The 26,366-nt window shown below is 36.5% G+C and overlaps 1 protein-coding gene across 1 annotated transcript; it reads left to right on the top strand.

The window, feature by feature from the left end:
* Window positions 1-21,896, top strand: LOC101258928 (mediator of RNA polymerase II transcription subunit 25). The gene is made up of 15 exons (XM_004252639.5): window positions 1-253; window positions 3,272-3,302; window positions 3,564-3,627; window positions 4,374-4,504; window positions 5,929-6,135; window positions 6,231-6,296; window positions 7,511-7,721; window positions 10,782-10,849; window positions 10,929-11,687; window positions 13,614-13,667; window positions 13,893-13,921; window positions 16,889-16,957; window positions 17,083-17,167; window positions 20,848-20,934; window positions 21,051-21,896. Exons 1-15 carry the CDS (start codon window positions 159-161, stop codon window positions 21,510-21,512), a joined length of 2,418 nt encoding a protein of 805 aa, XP_004252687.2. The 5' UTR covers window positions 1-158; the 3' UTR covers window positions 21,513-21,896.
* The last annotated feature ends 4,470 nt before the right edge of the window (window positions 21,897-26,366 follow it).

Genomic DNA, 26,366 nt, shown 5'->3' with positions numbered 1-26,366 from the left:
AAACAAACCCTAGGGATAGTATTTACAAGTCAACATTTTGTGTCTTTGGCTGCTGCACAAAATTATTATTGTTAAAAGAGTAATATTTTATAAGAAAAGAATAAACAAGACAAGGTTGGACGTGGAAAGGAAAAATCAAGCAGTTGGTTAAAGCAGCGATGGTGGACAAACTGATCGTCGCCGTTGAAGGCACCGCTGTGTTGGGCCCTTACTGGAAAATCATCGTTTCCGATTACCTTGATAAAATTATCAGGTACTCATTTTCATACACTTAAATTTTCAGTTTTTGTTTTTTCTACTTGTTCCCATTTTTGTTTTAGTATTTCATCCTGAATTCAGTCATTGATTTTCGTTATTTGGATGAATTGTTGTATGTCGGCCGATTATCTTTCCCTAGTTTAGGATGGGGATTAAAACCTCAACCTTTACCCGAAGTTAATCAAAATTATGGTCAGAAGCTATTGAAATCCAACTCCTGACCTCAGCAGACCATAGATTCAAACTCGTCTACTATGAATACATTGAGTTGTTTATTTATTCAATTTTGTAAATATCTTTTACGGAAAATGCTGCATTCCGATGCTAGTAAATCATTGAGAAAATGCTGTGCTCAGGAGAATACCATTTCTCTATGTGATAATCATGTGCACATAGCATTTGAGTTTCTCTGAACTAATATGGGAAACTTTTGAAGCCTTGATACCGAAGTTTAACTTTGAAAAATGAAAATTAGAATGAATGGCTTACAAAAAGTCTAATTCCTGAAGGGAGGCGGTTAAAGAACTCGTAGTTGTTTGCAATGATTGGTATTTCCAACCTTTGCACTTTACCCACCCTTCCCTTCTATAAGATCTTTTGTTTACATGGTTCTCTCAAACCCTAAACCTAAGTTGCTCGTAATCTCCAAAAATGTTGCCGCAACCTTGTCGGATCCTCCAAAAATTTACTACTTTTGAAGTATCCGACATCCACCTCGTGACATTTTTAAGAGTCGAGGCAACAGCCTTAGTAACGTAAATCCTACTTACAATTTCTTGTTCACACAATTACTATTTCTCCATGAATTCTCTGGCAACCTTCATCATCTCGTATCTCTCTCATTTTTAATTTCTTAAGGCTCTCAATCAGTGATTCTTCTTTTCAAGTTTCAACAGCTGTGGTCTTTGTTTTTCAGAAATTTGGTTACTCTATTCTATCTCTCCACTTTGACTACTTAGCTGATTTATATTTATTGTGTTTAATTGAATTTATAGTGGCACCATAGCCTTGCTCATCTGCTTTCTTTAAAAGTGAGGTAATACTGCAGCAATAGACAATGAGGATGTTAAACAACCAAAATGTGACATCAAGAAAACAAAATATATGCATTTTACCCCCTCAAAGTCAAAGTGTTGGAGAAGATAGTCAAAGTGAAACCTTTAGGCAACACAAATCCGATGTTAATTATTTAGACCGACAAATTCCCCTCTTATTCTAGCAAAAATTAAATAGACCAAGCCCTTAGGTATACAGATAAGCATGAATAAGGGAAATATGATCATTTAATAGGAAAATGTTGTTCACCTTTTTCTCTTAACTTTTTAGTCGCGTGTTGATTAAGTCTGCGGAGCTTGGAATCAACAGTGTATTTTAATCTTCTGCATGGATGGAACTATTTTTTTGAAAGGATAAGTAAACAAGGTTAATTCTCTTTCAGAAGAGGCATTTCAGCAATAATAGTTGTTTAGAAATAGGCTTTTTAGAGTAAAACTGGATAAACGACTTCCAATTATATTACTTCCGTTCTTTGGTTGAAGGAAACTAAAAGAAGCCATGTTAATTGAATTATGCTGTTTAAGATATTATTGCTTTGCCAACTATTATGCATGCATTACAGTTATCTTTGTGGCATATTTTTCTCAATCCAATAAACTTATTGAGACCCTCAATTTCTTAGACTGTTAGTTGACTTGCTGGCTCACTACATTCCCTGCTTCGTAAGATATATAAACTCTGGAGAAGTATTAAATGCAGATTTTAAATTTAAAACTTAAGATTAACTATTGAGAAATCTTAAATCAATATCTATATTTGAAAATTTGGGCACAATTCGAATGAAGGATTTATTAAGATGTTTTTAATATACTGCCATGTTTAAATGGGAGTAGAGTCTATCCAAGACTACCAGGGAAAATCCTCCATCCATATGGTGTGGATGCAACTCATTTTGGTTATTTACTATATATAACCCTGTCCATGACAAGGTTGATTATATGCCACTCAAGGTCATGTATATGTTTCCCCTCTAGGGGCAAGCTCAGGTTGCTAACGAGAAGAATATGTTCAAGGGAAAAAATTATTGTAGTCAAGGAAAGGTACATTTGCAGGTTTCTTTTGCTAACAATTCTTGTTGACCACTGAGAGGGATAACTAGACCTGCTTTCTGACCTTCTATCGCTGGTCTACTTAATTATAGATTTCTATCGATTTTCAGTTAGGTTTCTTCATTTGAGATGCTTCTTAGTTCTTTCTTTTACTGGTATTTCTGAAAGGTGAGATCATCCAATTTTGAATTGATATCAGTTCGGTGTTCTTCTCAAATATGCTGAGCCGCACATATGCAAGCAAAAACACATGTTTTGTTGAGCAAATGACTGAGAATTCATCCTCCTTCACCTACTCAGCTCTTCCTTTTATCTTGCTTTACCATGGCTATTTATTTTTGTTTGGCTTTCTGATCGTTTAGCTGAAACAGTTGGGGAGTTTGTTTGGCTTGAATGGCTGATGCAGAAACCTCCGCCGAGTGGTTCTTCTAAATTCTGATGTTTGTTTAGTATTTGAATCAACACATGCATAAATTTTTTCATTTGCCAGTATGTTGTTATGGAGCTTGTTCATGGTTGTTCCATCCTTTCAATGAAATTAGATTGTCTTATAACTTTATATGATGATTGGACGCTTTTAACTGGCCATCCATATCATTTTTCTTTGATATCCTTATTTTCAATTTTTTTTCGTGGAAGAGTTTTTGGTTTAGATCCCTCTGATACCTCCAAATGGAACTTTAAAGCCCTAGTCGATAGCATCACTCCTGCAGCCACCAAACAAAGAAAATTAAAGTGCTTTCTGTTCCCCTAATAGTTGGTTGATATATTGTATATATGTTACCTAATTATAGCGAAGCTGTTGTTAATATATCGGTCTCCTGTTCTGTAAGTTAGTCATATTAAACCCTACAAGTAGTATTCAAGATAAAGTTTTCTGAGTAATAGCCTTTTGGTAATTTGTGCAGGTGCTTTTTTGGAGTGGACTCAACTTCACAGGTTCGCATATTCTAAATGGCTGATTTTGTAAACTGGTTATTCTTCTATATTATTTATGTGGTGGAAATGTTGTATGAGTAAATTTAATATCTCAATATTCATCATGAACAACGTAATTTATAACTCAAATAAGCATGTCCCATTACATTCCAAATTGCCGTTGAAAAAGAAAACAGTATTCCATGCTATCTAAGTTGAAGCAATTGATTGTACGTTCTTCTACTAGCTAGGCTAATTTTACCTTCCATTTTGAAATTCCAGAAATCATCTGCAGCCGATGTGGAGGTCTCCATGGTCATGTTTAATACACATGGTCCTTATAGTGGTTTGTATTTTTCTTGTTCTTAATTTCTGGTTCTGTTAGCTGATTTAATTGCAATTTCAAGCATGAGAGCTTGTTGAGTCATGCGCTTAAAACCATTTTCTATCCCAGTCTGAAATCTCTCTCAAACAGTGGAAACAAAAATTTCAGTAGTGGTATTATGGTATGTCCAGATGAAATCTGCATCATTCCATGATTTCTGGGCTGTTTTCTAGGTGAAGTGTGTGTACCATCTCCATGAAGTGGAAACTATCTAATTATGTGATTCTTACATGCCAAATCTATCTATTCAGCATAGAGTTTAAATAACTTAGTTGTGACACTTTTGATCCATGATTTATGAATTATTTTTGTATCTGACTTTCATGAGTCTAAATGCGCATAGGATTGATAGATCCTCTTGATAACGTCTTACAGTCAACTTCAATTTCTTAACTTTCAAATTGATTTATTTCAGTGATATTCTAGTGGATTTTATGATCTGTTGTAATTTCAGTGATATTACCCTCCCTATTCTCTTCCCCAAATAAGGAAAAATGAAAAATGAAAAAAGAAATTGTGGCCACAGGCCCACAGCAACATAATCTTTGAAGGGGGTTATTCAATTTTGATCTTGTGTCAAAAAAGAATTCCCGTTTTTCAAGTTCTCTCACTTATCTTTTTTTTTTTCAAGACACATATTTCTCTTTTTCTTTTTGCTTGACAATTTTATTTCCTGTTCTTCTTCTATACTACTATCTTTTATGCAGCTTGCCTGGTTCAGCGGAGTGGCTGGACAAAAGACATGGATACCTTTTTGCAGTGGCTTTCAGCTATACCTTTTTCAGGAGGTGGTTTCAATGACGCTGCAGTTGCAGAAGGACTTGCTGAAGCATTAGTGGTGTGTTTCATTGATTTTAAGTTGTTTAAAAAATGAACTTTGCATCTCTATTGTTGTCATGTGATAATATCAATAATCAAAATGACCTTTATGAATCACATGTGATATGTGTTAGACAGATAACATTTTGGTTGATAACCACCAATTCTGTAGATAGCTCACTAAGTTACACTGAAAGCCCTTTTTGAAATAATACTGTACGCCACGGTCGCCACCCTCTCTAGTTGCCTTCCTAAAGTTGTCTGCCTTCCTCGCTTCTAGAGGAAGCGAGTCCATTGGGTTTTGACTCTCTCTTGGGCCTCACGTTACTCCCCTGTCCCTTTCCCCTTAATTTCCTTCATTCAAGTGAGCTCTCAGAGCTCCATCAAACATTGCCGTGCCATGTCTTTTTCAGGCATTGTCGCTGCATTACAAAGTCCATTGGTCTAGATTATTCATAGCTTGGAGAAAATGTCATGGACCTTTGATCCAGATGGTCCTCACTGTTCAACCCAAACTTACTAATGAGCCGGTTTAAATTTTGCTTCAAAATTGGTTCACTAGTCCAGGGATATTATCATCTTTTCATATGTTTCATCTTATTTTGTTTTTCACCATTTTGAGTTCTCTTTACCCAATTCGTTATCGACTTCGACACCATTTGTTCTGGCCAAGAATTTCTTCCTTCAAAATTTCTTAACTCACACTTGACTTTCCTCATTGTCTTCCTTTCCCCCCTACACTCCTTCCTTCCCTAGTCTCCACTAGCAATATACACCCCCGATTGAAATTCCAGTGTAAATCATAACACACTCACACACACACAGAAATCACTTATTCTCTCTTTTTCTTATTCCTTTCCACAAGAAGTCTGATCAATTTTTTTATCAACTTTTTACCACTTTGATTGGCATAAGGAATACAAAAATAACATATGGAAGATTGAGGTTTAAACACTTCTAATTAGTATCAAACAATCTCCATCAATAGACATTGTCTCTTCCAACATTAACCTGTTTTCACCACCCCTTGCCAGGTTTCTCTGATTTATCTCCTTGGGCTCTTCTTCGTTGTTCATTCTACTTTGAGTCTCTCAATAGGTGGTATCTTCTATGTGCATTGACCATCTTTTAAACGAACTTGAGATTGCTATCACCATGTTTCAATTAGATTTACCTAGACTTCTGTCCATGAGATTCCTGCATATCTTGCTATTTCCTCTAGCTCCCTTGTCATACTAGCCTCTTCAATGTTCTTCCTTCTCCATTCTCTTTCCTCTATGATCTTATCAAATTCACGTGCTTTCTCTATCAGTGCTGACTTTTTGTTTTCGATTCTTCTAAGGAATAACTTTATGTATTTAAACTCTTCATCTAACTCCATGGAGAAGAGGAGCCTTTCAATTTATTAACATATATATGTAACTAGACTGATGCTTCCTTCAGATGTTTTCTGTACCAAATGGTAACCAAACTCAACAAAAAATGGAAGGGAAAAAACATTGCATACTTATTTCTGGAAGCAACCCTTATCCGTTGCCTACACCAGTTTATCGACCACAGATGCAGAAACTGGAGCAGAACGAAAATATTGAAGCACAAACAGATAGTCGACTAGCTGATGCTGAGACAGTTGCAAAGACATTCCCTCAGGTACTGATCTAAGGCCTTTTACTTTTTAAAACCCTGGCGTTCCCCTCACGTATACTGCTTCATTCTTTGCTAACAAGTTTCTCTTTCCGTTGCAGTGTTCTATTTCCCTGTCAGTTATATGCCCAAAAAAGCTTCCAAAACTAAGAGCAATATATGATGCGGTAACTGTGGCCAACTTCATTGATTTCTTTCCTTTTTGGTTATTATCAAAGACTGTTTGTATTGTGTTGAAACATGACTCTTTGTTCCTGATACCTACAATATTTACTGTCTTCAATTTCTCCTAGATTGACTTCTTGCATGCTTTGTCTGACCTCGACAGAAACAATATTATTACACTCTCTTGAACCAGAAAGTTACTGACTTTGTGACTCATTTATCATGATTCTATGCTTAGGATTGGGGCAAGTTACATGTGTTAGAATTAGAACAGGAATGAGAATAACATATACAATCCTACTTGGTTAAGGATTGCAATGTAGTGTCTATAAATAGGGCTCAATGTAATAATGTAGATACACAATTCAATTATATTTTTCTCCTTTATTTTTCACATGGTATTGGAGCCAGGTCAATCCCCGTTTGGGCTTTGAGTCCATGCTCCATTACGGTCTTGGCGTGAATGGGGAGAGTTAGAGTGGGTTGGAGTCCCACATCGGTTAGGGAATGGACTAGTAATCTGCTTATATGGATTTGGGCAATCCTCCCCTCATGACTAACTTTTGAGGTTGAATTAGGCCCAGGTGCCATATATTTACAACATGATTCTAAATGATTTGTGTACGACATATTATATATTCTTGGAGTGTCATTAATGGAGTAATCTTTGGAGCACTTCTCACTCCTTCAATACTTACGTCATGGAGACTATCTCACTAGTTAAAAAATATGAATTTATGATGGAACCACATGACATTATCACTTAGTTTTAAGTAGAGGAAGGTGATGAAAGTGGACTTTATAGTTCCATTTGTTTCAAACTCTATGCTTGTTTATCAGTAGTAAGAATATCCATGAGCTCCACAGTGACATCCTCCATTAACTTTTCTTTTTTTCATTTTAGGAGTCCGAGTTTGAGAGTATGCAACATCCTATAGTGGTGCAGAATCATTTAGCCTTCATAAGTGCTTAGATATGATCAACCTTATAAGGCATTGTGGATAAAGTATTTATCATTTAACATTGTCTTGGAATCCTCCATGATACTTATCTTCATTCTATCATTTCATGATTCTTGGCAGTAGGTCTGTCTTCCATGAAAGCAAGAGGAACTTATAATGTCTCTCACTCTGCTCACACTGTTATCCTGATGTTCTTTTATCTTTTAGATTTTTTTTGTAAAAATGGAACTAAGTATGAATTTTGTTGGATACAGGGAAAACACAATCCACGAGCAGCTGACCCGCCCATTGATACGGCTAAGAATCCAAACTTTCTTGTTCTGATATCCGAAAACTTCATCGAGGCTCGTGCTGCTTTCAGTCGCTCTGGACTGACCAATTTGGCGTCAAATCACAGCCCTGTCAAGATGGATGTGTCTTCTGTTCTTCCAGTTTCTGGCACACAATCAATTTCTAATTCAGCTGGTTTGTTCATTTTTTTTAGAAACTTATTTTCCACCTTTATCATATACTGACTCTGTAGGAGCGTTTGCTCAGCCTGATAATACTTTATTCATTTGTGTGCTCTTTCTTTGCACTTCTGTTTTGGCAGTGTACTTTTGTGAATAGAAATATAGGAATACACACCAAAAGATAAAGTTAGTGAGAAATAGAACACGAGTAAAAGAAACCGAAGGTGTTTTGATGATTTAGCAACTCCTTGCGCTTCCTAAAGGTTCAATGTTTAGTTGCTTTAAGTAGTTGGAAGTCTATACCCTGTTATCTCCCTGAGTCTCTTTTGGATTTTGTCATCTTCCCATCCCTAGCATAGGACTTTTGAATAGAGCTAACAATATCTCTTTTGTAATCAGCACATACACAGTGCTTTAATACTAATTCTTACTTCATTAAAAAAATACAGAACATGAGAGGAAGTGTGTATAGGAATGTGTGACGTCAGTGAGGATATTTATACCTTTTTAAACTGGTCAGGCATACCGAGATTGTACATATATAACTAACTCGAGACTCGAGGGCCTGGGAAAGGCTGGTAAGTATGAATTTGAGCTAATAATTAGACTTTACAAATTTTGTGACCATATCTGCTAAAAGCATCTTTTGAATGTGACAACCAATCTCTTAGTGCTTGGTCATCTTATGGAAAACGAGATTTGAGGCGATACAGAGTGCAGCATGATTCTCGCAAACAATATCCATTTGAGTAGCTTCCCAAACTCCATCTTTTAGTAATTGTTTGATCCATGTAAGTTCATAAGTCCCAATTGTCATCAGAAAAAAGAGCAAAATCTGATTCAATTTATCGTAATCAATTAATTTACATGTTGGTTAATCGTATTCTGATAGGAAATATGATATATTCAAATAAATAATTTTACAGCAAATGATTATTCATCTACTCTATTTTCATGCAAAACATTGTACTACCATAATATAACAAGGCAAGTAAGCAGAAACTTTTTAAAAAAGTAAAATGGGTTGCCCCCGTTTGATTAGCCAGTTTCCAAGAGGGAGGTCTTATGGCAATCTCAGACATAATCAACTTAGGTCACTAAAGCTAGGTGAGATGAAAAAAGCACTCACTTCAGTAGAAGAAGCGAGGCGAGCCTGAAGCGTCGGTTATGAAAAACGAGATTAGGTGTATTTTTCTATTCTCGTTCTTCTTGTGGCTTTATCTCGCTTCTCACTTTCCAGAACACTGCTGTTGTGAAATGACAATACTTGATCTGGGACTAATCTACCCAAAACATGGAAAATACCAGAATTTACCTGGGTATGGAAGTTCTGAAAGAGATGTTGTTCCAAGCTGTTAATGCCCTCTTGATCAATGCAAGTGATAATCATTTCATCCACATGAACAAAGTGATTAGCTTTGGTTCGAACATAAATTTAAGGCCTAGTATCGATAAAATACAAAGTTATCAGCTTCGCTCGGAATCATGCTAATCGCTTGCATAAGTTTGTTGAACTTGCCAGTACATACAATGAAAAAGATTTAGACAATATAAAGATAGTTGTAATCAACATGCAAGTCCTGTATAGCCCATTTAGCTTCACTTGATGTGAGTGCTTCACTTCTCTCGTTTTTTTTTTAATAACTGTGGTGTCTGAGCTAGTTTGCGTGCACCTTGACTAATTCCATGGGATAACTGCCACCTTCCACCACCATCAGGTACCAATCCACCAAGGCTAAGACAAATGGGGTGAAATAATCCTAGTGTTCTTATTTCTTCTGGATCTTTGAACGCGAGACCTCATGGTTCTCAAGCCACTTCATTGACCACTAGTGTTTTGGTCTCGCTTTTTTGCGTCTTGCTTTCAAAAACACCGCATGAGATGGACTCAGACAGGCTAGGTGACCTCAGGGATAAAAGAGGGAAGTCTGGGAGTCACCAGTAATTGAAGCTGTTTTCTTGAAGGTGGTGTTCTGGTGGCCAGAATGACCTGATGAACATCACAGAAGAAAGTGCATCATTGGAGGATGGCCAAAAAACCTCACGGGCACCGACATATGGCTTGATCTCGCTGGAATTGTCTGGTCTGTCTGGTCTGTCACCTGCACGAGTAATGCTCTTGCCGGTTGGGTTTGCTGGGACTAGGTAATCATACGCCGATGGACTAGTGGTGGTGTTGGTATTGCACTGTGCACAACACTGATGAAAAATAGTTTTGAAGAAGACAACTTTGCTGTCACCAGAAATAACTGCAGGATGACGGTTTCTCTCTCGCGGAAGTCGCTGTATGTTGCACAGTAAATTTTTCACGCTAATACCAAAGAACATGGGGAAAAACTTGTGTGACTTTAGTTTCTCACACTTCTATTCCTTTATCAACAGACTTTACAATGAGGATATTTGTACTTGTCCAGTGTGGAACACTTAACAATACTGTGAAAGTATACCTAAACACTAACAAAGTCCAAATGTGCAATAAAGGAAAACTAAGAATAATAGCCCCCTCTTTATTTTGAAGTCGGCAGGGTCAAGCTGTTCAATAGACAAAACATTTAACCCATAGAAAAATAAGTAAAACCAATATTTGAACTTTATTCATCCTGATATATGTTGGGGAATGATTTCATTCCACTGTGCAATTCGTTCTGTGTAATCTTTTTCATGTGTAATTTGTTTCAGTTTTTGGAGTTCAAGCACGATCAGTTGGATAGACAACTAATTGCTGAACTGTTCAACTCTTAATTCAGCTGTAGTGTCTACTGTCTATTGCTAAAAATTTCAATTTATCCCTCCCCTAGTCTTCCCTAATTTGGTTGAGGTGAATGTGGCCACATGGTGATGATACTTTTGGCATCTTTTACATGTATACATCTTTTTATCTTATCTGAGGATTAATTATGTTACATAATGTTGAGAACTCTCTAAAATTACAGTTTTAGTTGATAAAAAAGTTACTGGATAAATGTTTATAAGTGTATTACTGTAGTCTAATATATAGTATGCTGGGATATATAAATTACTCTGCAATTGTACTGTTGGAGGGATACTAATTCTCTTTTTATTTACCTCTCAGCAAATGTATCTGTTATCAGTCGACCACCAATTTCCGCTGGAAATATTCCTCCGGCAACTGTAAAAATTGTAAGATTCAACAACTTGTACACCTGCTCGCTACACAGATATTTCATAGATGCTATGATATTATAATATTTGTTTTCAGGAGCCCAACACTGTGACCCCCATGACTGGACCTGGATTTTCACATATTCCGTCTGTTCGTCCTGCTCTTCAACCGGTTCCAAGTTTGCAAGCTTCTTCTCCTCTTTCTGTTTCTCAGGAGATGGTATCACATACTGAGAATGTTCAGGAGATGAAACCCATAGTCAGTGGTATGACTCAGTCCTTACGTCCGGTTGCTGCTGCAGCAGCAAATGTCAAAATCTTGAACGGTGTTGCTCAGGCACACCAAGTTCTAGGCGGGGGGACTTCTATAGGACTGCAATCTATGGGTGGCACCCCTATGCTTTCAAGTATGATATCTAGTGGAATGGCATCTTCCGTCCCTGCTTCTCAAGCTGTATTATCATCTGGGCAATCAGGTGTGACAACAATGACTGGGGCTGTTCCACTAGCAGGAAGTGCACAGAATACACAAAACTCAGCTCCTTCTTCATTCACTTCAACTGCTCCCAGTATGTCTGGTCAAACGGTTCCTGCAATGAGCCAAGGTAATATACCAGGCACACAAATGATGCCAAGTGGGACAGGGATGAACCAGAATATGCTGACTGGGCTGGGTGCAACTGGTTTGCCTTCCGGAACTGGCACAATGATGCCTACTCCAGGGATGTCTCAACAAGGACAACCAGGCATGCAACCAGTTGGTGTGAACAGCACATCAGCGAACATGCCTCTATCTCAACAGCAAACATCTGGTGCATTGCCATCAGCTCAATCAAAATATGTCAAAGTTTGGGAGGTAAGACCGATTAATCAGTAGAAAGGCTGAAACTGGACTGCGGACTTTGTTCCTAATTTCCTATAGAAACTAACTCATGCCTTTAAATTTTCATCGCCCGAACAACAGATAAAATATGAATTTTACATATATGTTCTTTTAGAATGTCACAGGTTATATTTTCTTGATGTTCTCTGCTGGAACTTCTTATTTTGCTTTAAATCAATCAGTCTGTAATTCTGAAATGATTTGGCCATACAATATCTGTTGAGATTTCTATATCTGATACTTACGGAAATGGGATTTTTTTTTTTGTTTTTCACCATTAAGAGGCCACTATAACATGTGATTTTCTTGACGAACTTTCTGTATCTCATTTCTGTTATGTGGTGTAACAATGTGGTCATTTCAATATAATAATTATGAGTCACAATGCCAAAAATTATTTTGTAGTAACTGTTAGGTGTTTATTGCATATATATGGTGATTATGATTTAAGGGGGAATTTAAGACGCGCCCGATAGGACCTAGTGGGTTGCCATGACTGCGATATTTGCACCATTTCTCTGGGCACCAGCTATAATGTCTCTCAGTCAGTTTCATCCTTCCATTTTGTGTTGGATTCACAATTGTTATTTTTGGGGTGTTTGAACTTTGATATCCAGTCGCCTATACTATTTGATTATTAAGATGCAGTTATAATTAAGAGGGGTATTTGAGTAATTTCCTGATAATTCTGTAAATTGGCAAAGAAATCTTTGAAGTGGATTTGGAATGAATATATGCTCTACTATAAATGGATTTTCTGGAAAATCAGCTATCTCCAATCTTAGTTGTCTTTTCACACCTAGCGGCTACCTCGTGTTTAGTTGCTGGGTTCCTTCTTTCTGATTCATTTCAGATGTCAGTCTCAGAAAATGAACCTAATGTGCCAGATGTAAATACTACAGAGATAATGAAGGAACAATATTAAGAGGTAAGATGGAGTTTGATTTTGTGGGTGGACTGGTGGGTAAGTATGAGGATGATTTAAATTTGTATATTTTATGCTGGTGCTTCCAAATTACATTTTTTAGGAACTGAAACAACAGTGTTTCCATGCAAATTGTAGTCTGTTAAAACTCTTTTAAAACAGTGTGGCAGTCGAAGTGAAGTCCTATACTGCCATCTTGTGATGCTAAGGGCTAGACCAAAATTGTTAGTTAAAACTAACCATGTGGTTTTGCATATAGCAATTGTTCTACCAGATAAGCAATGTAGTTTTTGCTTTTGTTGAATTCAGTGATATGCATATAGTTGAGAGGGGTAATAATTTTGAATTCAGCTGGCTCTTTCGCTTTTTTTTTTCCTCTAATGCTTTGTTAACTCTGGTATAGTTATCTTGGTGAGGTAAAAGATAGCTCAGGCCTTTAATGCTTCGAAGTCTTTTTCTGTGAGAACTATTTTGAGTGCACTGTTTTGAGTTTTCCTAAGGCACCTTACAGTTTGATTTGCTTGAACCATAACATAATATTAGTGAATTGCTAATGGTTGCTCTGATGTTTGGGGCTGAGGATAGAACTTATTCTGATGCATAACCAATTACTTTAACTTTTGAAAGAAACAATTGTTTTAGACTTTGCGCAGAACCAGCAAAATCATATTTGAGGTTGTAAGACCACAATTTTGAACTTATAGTTTATACTGAGGATATGTCTATACCCTTGAATAGTGTGATAATATGCAAGTTATATACTACAATGAGAAACTGGGTTGGTATTTATTCAATTTTTTGAACTGCTGTTCTTTTCAAGAACTCTGATTATTTTGCTATAATTTTTCGTCATCCCGATCGAATTCATGTTTTCCCATATCTTGTTTTCTTTTAGAAACTACCTACAAGAAGCTCTACATTTCTGTATGATGTTAATGAAGTACTCCTGATAATTTGTAATGAAAATGTTGCAGGGAAACTTATCTGGTCAGAGACAGGGGCAGCCTGTATTTATTACCAGATTGGAGGTATGCTTATAACTTGTCTTATTGGAACTTCTAGTGATTACAAGTTCTTTTGTGTTTTTTGATCTTTTTCTAATGGTTATCATTAAGTGATAGTGTCTTAAAGAAGGCAATCCAGCTTTTGTGTTGAGACATGAAGTATTGCCTACTTATCTCTTCATGTTGTAAAATGGTTTGCTGGATCTCTACTAACTGTACAAAATCTTGTGATCCAATTTCTTGTGGCAGGGGTATAGGAGTGCCTCAGCTTCTGAATCGTAAGTTTTCATTTTTATAAATGCTTGATTTAGTGATTTCACAATGTCACTTACAATAAACAATCCTACTATGTTGTTTTTTGTGTTTGAGTTATCGCACTGTTTTGTTGTTGTCTTGCTTCCTTCTGGTAGACTCGCACTGTTTCCTTGTTACTCGCTATATTTTCTTCACTGTCTCCTTCTTTGTACTTGGATTTTCTGCACTTGACCCGGGGTTTTTTCGGAAACATCCTCTCTAGCTCCTCGAGGTAGTGGTACAGTTTGCGTACATTCTACCTTCCCCTGACCCCACTTGTCGGATTTCAATGGGTCTGCTGTTATTGTTGCAACGTTCCCATTCCTTGTTGGATTGTGAAGGGACTATATATTTGTCTTCCATAAGTTGTACGGATATTTGGTAGTTGTATTTTATAGTGTAAGTTTAGCTATGCTACTGTCTTTTCCATCTTCGAATTGCAAGATCTTTTATTTTACACCTAAAGAACTCTGTTGTCATGATGCACTGATCTCTCAAATTTAGCAAGATCAGTAAATGGTAGAGACACCAAGGAATTCCTGATTTAGTCTTAGAAACTTGTTTCTTGAGGGATTCATCTTTTATAAAATTCTTTTTTTCTACAACTGAGACATTATTCTATAACCCATTTCCCTTTACAATTTTTTCTCAATCTTGTCAAGAGAAATATTCCATGATGTAACATCAAGAATCTTTGATCTCTTTGAGTGGTATTCCTTATATTAGTATTGGTTACAAGTAATATGATATTTATAATCCATCGACAGGATGGGTTTCATTTGGTTCTCTTTGGGATGATAAATGACCTACTTAACTCAGTGGTTAGAGTACTGCTTTCATACGGTGGGAGTCATTGGTTCAAATCCAATAGTATGTAAAACTAATTAGATACCAGAGTCAATGGTATCTAATAAGGTTTACAACCCACCTTTAGTGATTTTTTTTTTTTTGATTTTGTATCTTTTCTATTTCATTTTTTAATTTGAATTTTTGCATCAGAATTGGATTCTGTTTGATTGTATTCACCCGACAGAATCTAAATAGGATTAGAAAGAGAACTTCTTTTTATTATTCGAACGTACCAACTAGTTATGAAATCGGATTGCTAGCCTACTTCTTCAAATTCAATCCTTCAACACCCACTTGCTCCAAACTAGCTCACATGTTGTCATAGATATTGCTTGATATTATGTTCTGGACTAGAATGAGAAACGACACTCTATTTCTTGCTTTAACAACGCACTAAAAATTGCTGGCTTCTAAAATACAATTACCAAACATAGAATGTCTATCAGAAGGTGACCCTACCAATCAACATTGGTGTATCCAATGATCTGCTTATGGATTTGAGCCTCGAGTGTCAATGGGTCGTAGCATAAGCTTAACATTCAGTTCCATAGGAGTGCCTTTGGATTTACAGCCCATCTTATCTCTTCAAGAATCTCAGAAGCATATTTTTGTTAAGAAATAGGAATAAAATACCCTTTCAGGAAGACCCAATTGATTGGGCTTTGGACTTCCATGTTGGAGGTTTCAGCTTCGAAACCCCTTGCTAGCAAAAAAAGATGTTTGCCTTCTTGGTCGAGCTCGTCTCACCGGGTTTGCCTAATGCAGGTAACTTCTCCTGCGTGGTTCGTAAGCTATTGCATAGAAGTGAGGGATTTTACCCAGTGCGCATCCAAAGGGTAGCGGTTGCGGGTTTCTCATCATTAAAAAAGGAAAACAATACCTAGAAAGTAACTTCATTCTACCCAAATTATTTTTCTGAAAGTGCCAAAAGATATGTTGTTTAGACTAGTGATACCATCACAATCATTGTCAATAATAACTATATTGTCACCATAAACCACTAAATAAATACACAAACTTGAAGTTGAATGTTGATAAAACACAACTATCAGCTTCACTACCAGTCATGCTGAATTCCTAAATAACTATGTTGCACTTACTAAATCAGGCTTGAGGAGATTGTTTCAAACCATAGAGTGACCAGTACGATCGACATACACTACCACTAGACATCCCCTCAGCAACAAAACATAGTGGTTGCTGTATATAAACTTCATCATCAATGTCGTCATAGAGAAAAACATTCTTAATGTTCAATTCATAAATTGGACAATGGCGAACAACAATCATGGATAGAAAGAGGTGGACATATGCTATTTTAGCCACATGAGGGAAAGTACCACCACAATTAAGCCACATATCTGATGATATCCTTTGGCAAGAAGGCGGGACTTAGCTGATCAATTTGGCCGTCTGGACCAACTTTGACTACATAAACCCAACGATAGCCAACAATAGATTTCCTGAAGGATGAAGGGCAAGTTCCCAAATACCACTTGCGTGTAAAGTGGACATCTCCTCAATCACTGTGTGCAACCATACTGGATGAGAAATTGCTTCCCTGGTAGACTTAAGAATGGAAGTAAGTAGCAGACAAATAGAGTTCTTTTCAGATGTACTCTAGCGTTGGATAGGCAGGTGAGATCTAGCCAATCTTGAAGTGTTTGAAAAATAGGATTAAGCGATGACAAATTTTTGGGGTGTGCTGGCAGCATTAGTTGGATGCTTGTGATTCCTTTGATGAAAGTTGTACTTCTCCGGATTGCATTATATTGAATTGATGTGTGGAAGGAATCTAATTCTCTAGGGTAACTAATAAATTTGTGGAAGGAATCTAACTCATATTTTAGTTTTCAGCTATAATTGTTTAGTCGATGTAGAAGTTCTTAAACCAAATGTGATTCTTTGTTCGATTTGTGGTAGCTACATAGGAATGATATACAGGATGCTCTTATGTATTTGAAGCAAATGATGTCATTTCTGGAAAATTATCTTTTTGTTTTTCTGTTATGCATCTTTAGTCTTCTTTTCACTTCCATAATGCAGTGTTTTTTTAACTGTATTAACACTTGGAATTGATTTGTCCTTTGTGTTTTTGTCAGGCTTGCTGCAAATTGGCCTCCAACAATGCAAATTGTTCGCCTTATTTCCCAAGATCACATGAATAACAAGTAATTCATTTTAGATCAATTAATTTTTTGCTTGGTGGATCTTTTTCATGTTAGAAACATTTTCTTATTATTCGTCCACAGTGCAATTACTGCTTTATGAAAATTACATCTTTGTTTTGGATCAGACAATATGTTGGGAAGGCAGATTTTCTAGTTTTTCGGGCAATGAACCAGCATGGGTTCCTTAGTCAGCTGCAAGAAAAGAAGCTTGTAAGTGTTGTTACTTTTAAATATTGAGTTTTAGCAGCTAGAGACTAACCCCTTTTCATTGTAGTTCTTTTATAGGTTGCCTGCATCTTTGTTGCATCCATTTGAACTGCCCTATTCTCGTTTATGGTAGTGTTCTTTAATTAAAAGACCGATTTTCTGCAGCTAGAGCAAAACTAGATTTACATTGTAGCTCTTTTATTGGTTCACTGCATCGATCTTGCCGCAATGTCAACTGCACACATGCAAGTCGCCTAGTTTATTGTTCTTGATTATGGTGTCTTTGAAACCATTAAAATTGTGGGACCTAAGTCATTCCGAAAAGTCAAGTCATGAGGTGAAGCTTGTCCAAGACCATTGCTAAAAACATAATTACGTAAATAAAAGATTTGCTTTCTCTACAAATGCTATGAAGGGAGGACTAGCAGTTCCCAGATGATTAAGATGAGTGTCTTAGCCTTTTGTTTTTTGGTGTAAGCAAGATGTAGTGGGGGAAGTAGATAGTTTAGCGGAGTTTATAGGCCAACTGTGAATTTTTGAAATTTTTTGGATTTGAGAATGATGCACGCCCTGGGGGTTGTAAATCCCTCCTCATCAATTCCTTGATGAGCTCTTTTGTGTGAATACAAAGTTACCTATTTCAAAAAAGTAACAAATTTAAGCTTTTTAATGAGATGGTCACACTCTTTGACATGGTATCATATTTAAACCTTTTAGGAAGATATGAAAGTGTAATAAGGTCTTTAGTGGATTGTAAGATGAGAATAATAAATTCTCACCAGAAGGACATATAGTCACAGGTTGGATCTCCCCTCTAACAGTGTAGACGAAAATGTAGAAAAAACAACATTTATGAATGGCTCGAAGAAGATTGTTTAATCTTGTAGAGATGTTTTTAGAGACAAAAGTCAAGGTGCTTGTGACTGAAACTTGGATAGAAACATAATTTTCTCATGATGCAGCAAAGTATCATAATGTTGTGAGAAAACAAGAGTTTTAGAGGGAACTCAACTTCATTTTCCTCACAAGCTATTGAGGTTTAAATAGCTAAGTTTACATGTCCAAAAAAGGAAAGGAAATCAATATAAATCAATATCCAATTATAATAGGAATAAATCAAGCTACTTACTATTTATACACGATATAGAATATTCCCAGGATTCTGACACTCCTCAAGTTGGTGCATGCAAATTATATGTACCAAGCTGCTTAGATATATAACTTGTTCTAGGATTGGCTAGGGACTTGGTGAGTATATATGAAGCTGATCACTTATAGCAGGAACCTTCTGAGAGTAAGTACCTTTTCTCTAACAAAATGAGAATCAATCTGTATGTGTTTGGTCCTCTTGTGAAACACTAGATTCAATACAATGTGAACTGCAACTTCATTATTGCACACAAATTCCATCCCTTTTGTGTTTCCGATTTTCAACTCCTTCAGTAGTTGCTTGATCCATATAAGTTAATTTGTTGCCACTGCGATAGCCCGATATTATTGTGTACACTAGATATACGAACCACATTTTTTTAATTACTTTCCCAAGACACCAAATGTCCACAACTGGAACACAATATCCAAAAGTAGATAGTCTGTCAGAGGGTAAAGAGAGATGCCATCTATTTAATCACATACATTAACAACGATGTAAGGAGACACCATGCCATTCTCTTGACCAATGAAGGAGAGATCAAGTTCTCAAGTTGAAAGCTGCAGTTTTCAGTCTTATGAAGTAACAATATGATTTACTGAATAGCTATTTGAGGTAAATGTAGCTGTTTTCACTAATTGCTGTTTCAGACATTGAAATAGGTACCTTGTGGTATTAAATCACGTGGAAGTTGGCATTTGTCTGTGAATTATGTTTAGGCCTGTCATCGACTGGAGTAGATGAAACACAGTTTTTTTTCCCTTTCATGTGGATTTAAAAATGAGGCTTATTCTAGTGCATCAATGTTGAACTCAGTGTTTTGGGAAGCGAGAAGCGGAAAAAAGCGACGAGGGCTTGCTTCACAGAAGTGAGAAGCGGAAAAAAGCGACGAGGGCTTGTTTCGCAGAAGCGAGAAGCGTGATGCAAAGCGCGCTCTTTTTTTAAAAAAAGTGACATTTAGTATAAAAATAAAAAAAATATTAAATAACTAAATAGAGGTAATATAGTCTTAGATTGAAAGAAATTACATAAGATTGAAGAAATTACATAGGCAAAAATACTCATAAGTCATAACATATAAAGCAAAAAATCAAAAACGTAATTAAATCACAAAGATTCAAACTCCTATTCTTCAATAAGACTGCTAGACTGATCACAAAATTTAAAAAAAAAAAAAGCAAAAGAATTGAAAAGAAAAAACAGAGGAGGCAACAGTCAGTAATTAGAAACAGAGGAGGCAGCAGAGATGAAGAAAAGAAGAGAAGAAGAAAAAAAAACTAGAGTAGTCGAAACTCAGAGAGATGAAGAGATGAAGTACAGACGAAGATTGTATATTTCAGGAGAAAAGAAACTCATAGAGATGAACTAATAAACGTTAGCTAAAAAAGAGATGAACAAAAAGATACCTGCGGTCGAGGTTGAAGAGAGAGGCAGCCTCAGTCGAGATTGTCAGGAGAGAAAGAAGGGAAAGTATTGTGAAAGAAGAGTCGCGAGGAGAGAAAGAAGGGAAAGAGTCGTGAAAGAAGAGTCGTGAGGAGAGAGAAGGTTATTTTCAGATTATTTTTTTAAAAAAAACCTAATTGTCGCTTTTTTTTTTTATAAAAAGCGCGCTTTATTCCGCTTTTGCCTTAGGGTCGCTTCTCGCTTCTTCATCTGAAGCGAGAACTTTTTTCAGATCGCCTCGCCTCAAGATAAAAAAGCGCACAAGGGTCGCCTCGCTTTGAAGCGCGCTTTTCTGCGCTTTTCACAACACTGGTTGAACTGTTTTGAGTTTTGACACATCAGGTAGCTGCAGATTAGAGTTTCACGTGGGTGTTTTGCATTGTCTACAGAATTTGCGAGTCTACTGCAAATGTTAGTTGAACTCAAGTGACTACACAAGTTAACTACTTTTTCCCTTCCTGTTTGGTTGATGGGTGAATTTGTTTTAGTGAACATGTGATAACCTTGCTGAAGATCTTACCAAGTACAGCAGTCTTGTTTTTGCATCATTGTGAGAAATGATGATTCAGATGACATTCCTATGGCCACTTAATCTCTTTTTTATTTGGGGAAAAAAAATATGGCATTTGTATATGTTGGTTATTCCGCATCTTTAAGCAAAACATAAAGATTTAACTGCTTAAGACATCTATCTCTGCAACTTCAAATTTATTAAAGATCCACTATGAGAACTGAATTTATTTTACAATTGAAATCTGCATCAGAACTAACATGCATCTCAACAATTTTTTTGGTGAAATTGTTTTGTTATTCTAAAGAAGACCTAGCTACACGGGTGGCTTGCATGTTCTTTTCTAACCCGTCTGTTGACAATAATGCATTGAGCAATCTCACTCCCCAGTTTCCTCTTCTTGATTTATTTATTTACTTTCTCTGTGTATATCTGGAGAGAGGCAGGCTATATTTAGTAATAGAGCTCTTAGATTTACATCAATCTTGTTCTGTTATTTGTTAATTGTTCCAGAAACAGCTTTCTCTTTCTTTAACTGGTTCAATGAACTAAGCTTGTGGTCTTCCACAAATTGTCCAGTGTGCGGTAATACAACTCCCATCGCAGACACTGCTTCTGTCTGTTTCTGATAAAGCCTGCCGCTTGATTGGAATGCTTTTTCCTGGGGTAAGAAATGTTATGTACTCTTAGCATTATTTCATTGATGATCAATTTGACAATTTTTTTAGGAATGGTTTTACTGTGCATGAGCCTTCGGTGTAATGCTATTTTTGTGTCTTCAGGATATGGTGGTGTTTAAGCCACAGATACCAAGTCAACAGCAACAACAGCAGCAACAGCAGCAGCTGCAAGCACAACATCCACAGTTGCAGCAACAGCAGCAACAGCAGCAGCAGCATCTTACGCAACTACAACAGCAACCCCTTCAACAGCTGCAACAACAGCAACAGCAGCAACCTCTCATGCAACTGCAGCAACAACAGCAGATTCCGTTGCAACAATCACAGGTTCCCCAAATGCAGCAACAACAGATTCACCAAATGCAGCAGCAGCAGCAGATCCCGCAAATGCAGCAGCAGCAGCAGATTCCGCAAATGCAGCAGCAACAGCAGCAGCAACCAATGGTTGGAACAGGGATGAACCAAACCTACATGCAAGGTCCTGCAAGGTCACAGCTAATGTCTCAGAGTCAAGGTTCATCACAAGGACTGCCAATCATACCAGGAGGCGGGTTTATGAATTGAAAATGTCATAGAACTAGACAACCATTGTACAAATGTGAGACCAGGCAGTTGATTCCAAAAGTGTAGCCATGCATTTGGTGCATATCTTAACAATGGAATTTCGAAGTAATCAAATTCATTATAGACTCTAGCATAGAAATTACTTGTGCCCTTCAAATCAGGTTGGGGCGGCTGTAAAGGCAAAATAAAAGGGGAAGAGGGAGGAATTTTCTGGGCGTGGGCGTGAGAACATGACTGCATATTTGGTCACCAATCTATTTTCTTTTGATCTCAACATCAGTATTCTTTTTGGTTTTTTGTTCAACTATAGTTATTCACGTCATAGGTTCAACATTTCACTAGATTTCACCATCATATATGACTTACTAAAATGTGTTTCCCTTACATTATGCTTGCTAGGACTGAGTAACTTTTGCTGTGTAGGGACGCCTTGTACCATTCTTTTCTTCTTCATTTGCTAGCGCAAATTTCTCTAAACTCGACTATTGTTCTCAAATTCATTTTAGATTTTAACTCAAGATAACTCTATAACTCAATGCAAAGATCTCAGAAACTCTTCAATTCAACCCAATTAAAGAGAGACATTCAAATTCAAGAATACATAACAAGAATATCAACTTTCAAAAACTTTTAAAACGAATTTCACAGAATTAAACATGTTTGGCGCGTGGGTGAACGGACCCAATGCTTTGAAAGACTCACTTATCTTGTAGGATCAATTCTTTGGCAAAATCTACAGTCAATCGTTCTTGGCGAATCTTGTTTTTCCTATTCTCATTTTTCTTGTGATCTTTCTCGAAAAGCCTAACTCTATTTTTCAGAGTATGAAAGAAGTGAGAATATTTTCTTAGTGTCGCGGCCTCGTAATTGTAGATATGGTGCGCTTCACACCTGCTACCAACACTCCATTGACATGACCGACACTCAAAAATAATTGCTGGCCTCAAGTGAACCATTGTCCTGGCTTACTTACTCAGATAAAGACTCTATATATATTTATAATGATCAATAACACTATACTCGCTTGAATAATAAAATACTAAGAACGCTTAAAAATTCAAACATTCAACTTGGCCAAAATGGCAACTCAAGTCTTCACATATGGAATGATAGTGTAAAGACTATTGAACTGCTAACTATCTATAAAGCCTCTAAAACAAATAGGGATATTGGAACAGAACCGCCGATCATCCTAACAAATAAAAATTATAAAGTAATGAAAAAAGAGACCTTTAGAAGCAAGGAGGCTCACCAATTGACTTTGAGTGCTGAACCTAATCAACAAAGCGTTGGATGTTAATCTTGGTTACCTATGTCTGCATCATAATATGATGTAGGCTAACTGACATCAATACATTGAATGTATGAGTATGTGAGTTGGAATTCTAAACGATACATAAGCTTGAAAAGGATTCCAAAAGAAACACTTACATCGACTCTTCTCAACTCATGAATAACTTAACTCAAAATATAGCCTTGAAACACATGCAATATATGATGATATTTATAAAACAATAAAAGCAACTTAGTTTGTTAAAGACAATGCAATAAAAAACTCAACTTTACTCATAAAATAAAGTAATATAGTTTCTATGGGATATTTTCTAACAGATTACCATCACTATGAGCCTAAGGGGTGATACAACTTATTGCCCATACTGCCACAATTGTCTTATACTTTTCCGTCATATAGAACACTTAACTTAGTGGATGCACTAGCTTATGATTCTTTACTACCCATGATGGCTACATGGTTTATCGAGACTTGAGTTGCTATGAACTCGCATCCCCATATCGATGTTCAATACTACTTCCAATAGATTCATAGCTCATGTATTTGTAAAAACAAAACTCTTTCTTTGGTTTGAGATAATTACTAAAATCTTAGCTTAAAATCTCTCTTGGAATCAGTGTTCCCTTTCTTTCTCAAATGTGAAAACATTTTAAACTTCTCGGGTATACTTAGTTTCCATATACTTCTTTTGAGAAATGAACTTCAAAACTTTTTAGAACTTAAGTCTTAAAACAAAGTAACAACGTTTGTAAAAGATTTTTGAAAACTTTATTAACTTTTCTTGACTTGCTTCTTAACTTCTAAACTTTACTCTTAACTCTCCTTGAATTGAATTATGAATTCAAGGATTATGATTTGTGATAGGAAATATGTCATGATGTTAGGAGTGTTTTAAGATAGTTAAACATGAGAAAGTCACGAAATCACTATCTTAGAAAAAGTCTGCAATGCGGATATATTTATAAATAAATGATCGCAAAACTAAATTTAGAGATAGAGGAGCCCGCGTCCAAGCCGTGACGGGGAGCTACTTTTTGCTCACTGGACCTCGTACATGTTCCTTGTCCAACTTTTTTCTTCTTCGTTTTCCAGCCCAAATTTGCCTAAACTCGACTATTATTCTCAAATTCATTTTACAACCAATACCTAGCAAATTTACTCAAGAACCTAACTCAAAACAACTCTAAAACTCAACGCAAAAATCTCAGTTACTCTTCAATTCAGCTCAATTCTAGAACATCATTCAAATTCAAGAATACATAACAAGAACATCAACTTTCAAACTATTTAAGGACAAAGTTCGCTGAATTATACATTTTTGGCACGTGGTCGAACGAACCCAATGCTATGAAAGACTCACATACCTTGTAGGATCAATTCCTTGGCGAAATCCACAACCAAGTTCGATCATTCTTGGCGAATCTTGTTTTCCTCTTCTCATTTTTCATGTGTTCTTTCTCTATAAACCCTTACTCTATTTTCAAAAGCATAAACTAACCTAACTCAGTTTTGACCCCAATTAATTACTAAAAATGAATTTAATTAATTAGGTAAAAAAAAACAAAACTACCCATCTAAAATCAGGATTGGTCAATTCCTTAATCGAATAGCCCAACTTCCAAAGGGAATAACTTACTCATACAAACTCAAAATTGCAGAAACGTAGTGGCATTAGAAAGATTGTTTCTAACATATTTCATTCCATATCTAGAAGTACCTCTAAATAATCTTGAGCTAGAAGTTATGGACATTTGAAGTTGACCAAAAACTCATTTTTCCTAACTTACAAATTTCCAGATTTTCATTATTTTCAAAAATTACTATTTTTAGTTTTTAGCTTCTTCCTAGCTATTTTAAATTGCGAAATGTTACAGGACTATTTGGAACAATAAGTCGGGATCTCCTTTTGTCCAATTCCATCGCTTTTCTACTTTAGCTTTCAACATGTTCAAGTTCTATAACTTTGTGCGATCTACCTCTGCAGAGCAGAACCATTGTGACTCCCTAATTATCCTTTCAATATCCCATTTGATTTTATCCTTCAAGACTTGCACTCTGGAAAATTAGCCTAAATCTTAGCCATTCGACGACTCGACCAATGGGTTAGGCAATCCATAAGCCTTCTTTTCTTTATTTTTTCAGTTACCTTGTTCCTTTTTGCTCATTAGTGTACATGTTTGTTCCTCAATACAAATACCTGAAACTTAAGGATTTATATTATTTATTGGCACAAAATATGAATTTGAGGATACTACATCTATTAAAATAAAAACCTAAACGATTCCAAATCATGGACTCATTAGGGATCATGTGATAGCTTACATGGTCTTATGTCGATTAGGATATATCCCAACTATAACAAGATGAATGAGGAACTAATAAATTATTGAAGAAGTATCTCGAAGTGTTCAAATTAACGAAAAACTAAGACATGCTTAAATAAGAATCTCATAGTGTTCAAAGATAACGAGATGAGTATGAACTAAGACATGCTTAAAGAAGTATCTCATAGTGTTCATGTGCAATGAATGAACTTAGACATGCTTATGGAAGCATCTCATTGTGTTCATGGACATCAAGGGATTGACTGGTGAACTAAGGTTAATACTCAAAGTTTAGTATACGAGTTCAAGTGTTTTAAAAGATGATGTTAGCTTGCATCAAAAGATGAAGAGTATGTATGACAACCTAACTTGGTTTGATTAGTATGATTCAGATTTATAGGGTCTTACTCATGCTTTGCACAAGCATGCCTTGAGGTTACTGATATACCGTGGTTTCACGGTATAATTAATACTTTTTCCTTAAGTTTAGTGTGTCCAAAAGTCTTTTTGTGCTAGATTTTATATGAGTTTCTCCTTGTTTTGCAGGAAATCTTTCCAAAGTTGAATGCGGAGATTTTGAGTGAAGAAATGCAGAAGAGACCACCTACGGAGCTGATGACAGTCCGTCGTGCTTGTGACGGTCCGTAGATGGCAGCGTAGAGAAGCTGCTGAAGGAAAATGGGGAAGTCTGACCAAGTGTGGGGTTACGTAGCTTGTGACGGTCCGTCGTGGCTACGATGGTCCGTCCTGCAGGTTCGTCATGAAGTTCAGAGAAGTGATCGCAGTACCCAGATTCCAAGAGTTGAAGTGTTTTGAAACGAAGACCCTCGAAGGACCGTTGTGCCTATGACGGTCCGTCATACTTGCCGTTGAGGGGAATGAAGAGAGCAGCAGAAGAAATTGCTTAGTATGGGACGATGGAGTCCATGACGGTCCGTCGTGACCACGACGGTCCGTCGCGAGGTCCGTCGACCAAGCCGCGTTTTGGCAGATTTCCAGAAATTAGAATCCTTGTTTAATTAGATTTTTATTTTTTATAAATAGTTCGAAAAACCTCATTTTTGAGGTTAGACTCTGCTAGATTAGACATCATATTATTAGACTCTGTGTATTAGTGTTTTGATTTAGAGATTCTCACAAGTGATTTGTGGTGATTAATCAAGCAAACTTTCGGACTTTATTCTTTCTCATTGAAGTAAGTACATGAATTCTTATTTAATATATTTGAATATTGTG

Source organism: Solanum lycopersicum, chromosome 12 (assembly GCF_036512215.1).
Source record: "Solanum lycopersicum chromosome 12, SLM_r2.1".
NCBI classification, from domain to species: domain Eukaryota; kingdom Viridiplantae; phylum Streptophyta; class Magnoliopsida; order Solanales; family Solanaceae; genus Solanum; species Solanum lycopersicum.
Note: the sequence above shows the minus strand (reverse complement) of the source record. Positions and strands in the feature narration are given on the sequence as shown.

Excerpts from the sequence above, each read along its gene's own strand:
- LOC101258928 (XM_004252639.5), top strand. The coding sequence starts at position 159 with ATGGTGGACAAACTGATCGTCGCCGTTGAAGGCACCGCTGTGTTGGGC. Across the intron at positions 3,628-4,373 it reads TACACATGGTCCTTATAGTG|CTTGCCTGGTTCAGCGGAGT; the intron begins GTTTGTATTTTT and ends TCTTTTATGCAG. Across the intron at positions 10,850-10,928 it reads CTCCGGCAACTGTAAAAATT|GAGCCCAACACTGTGACCCC; the intron begins GTAAGATTCAAC and ends ATTTGTTTTCAG.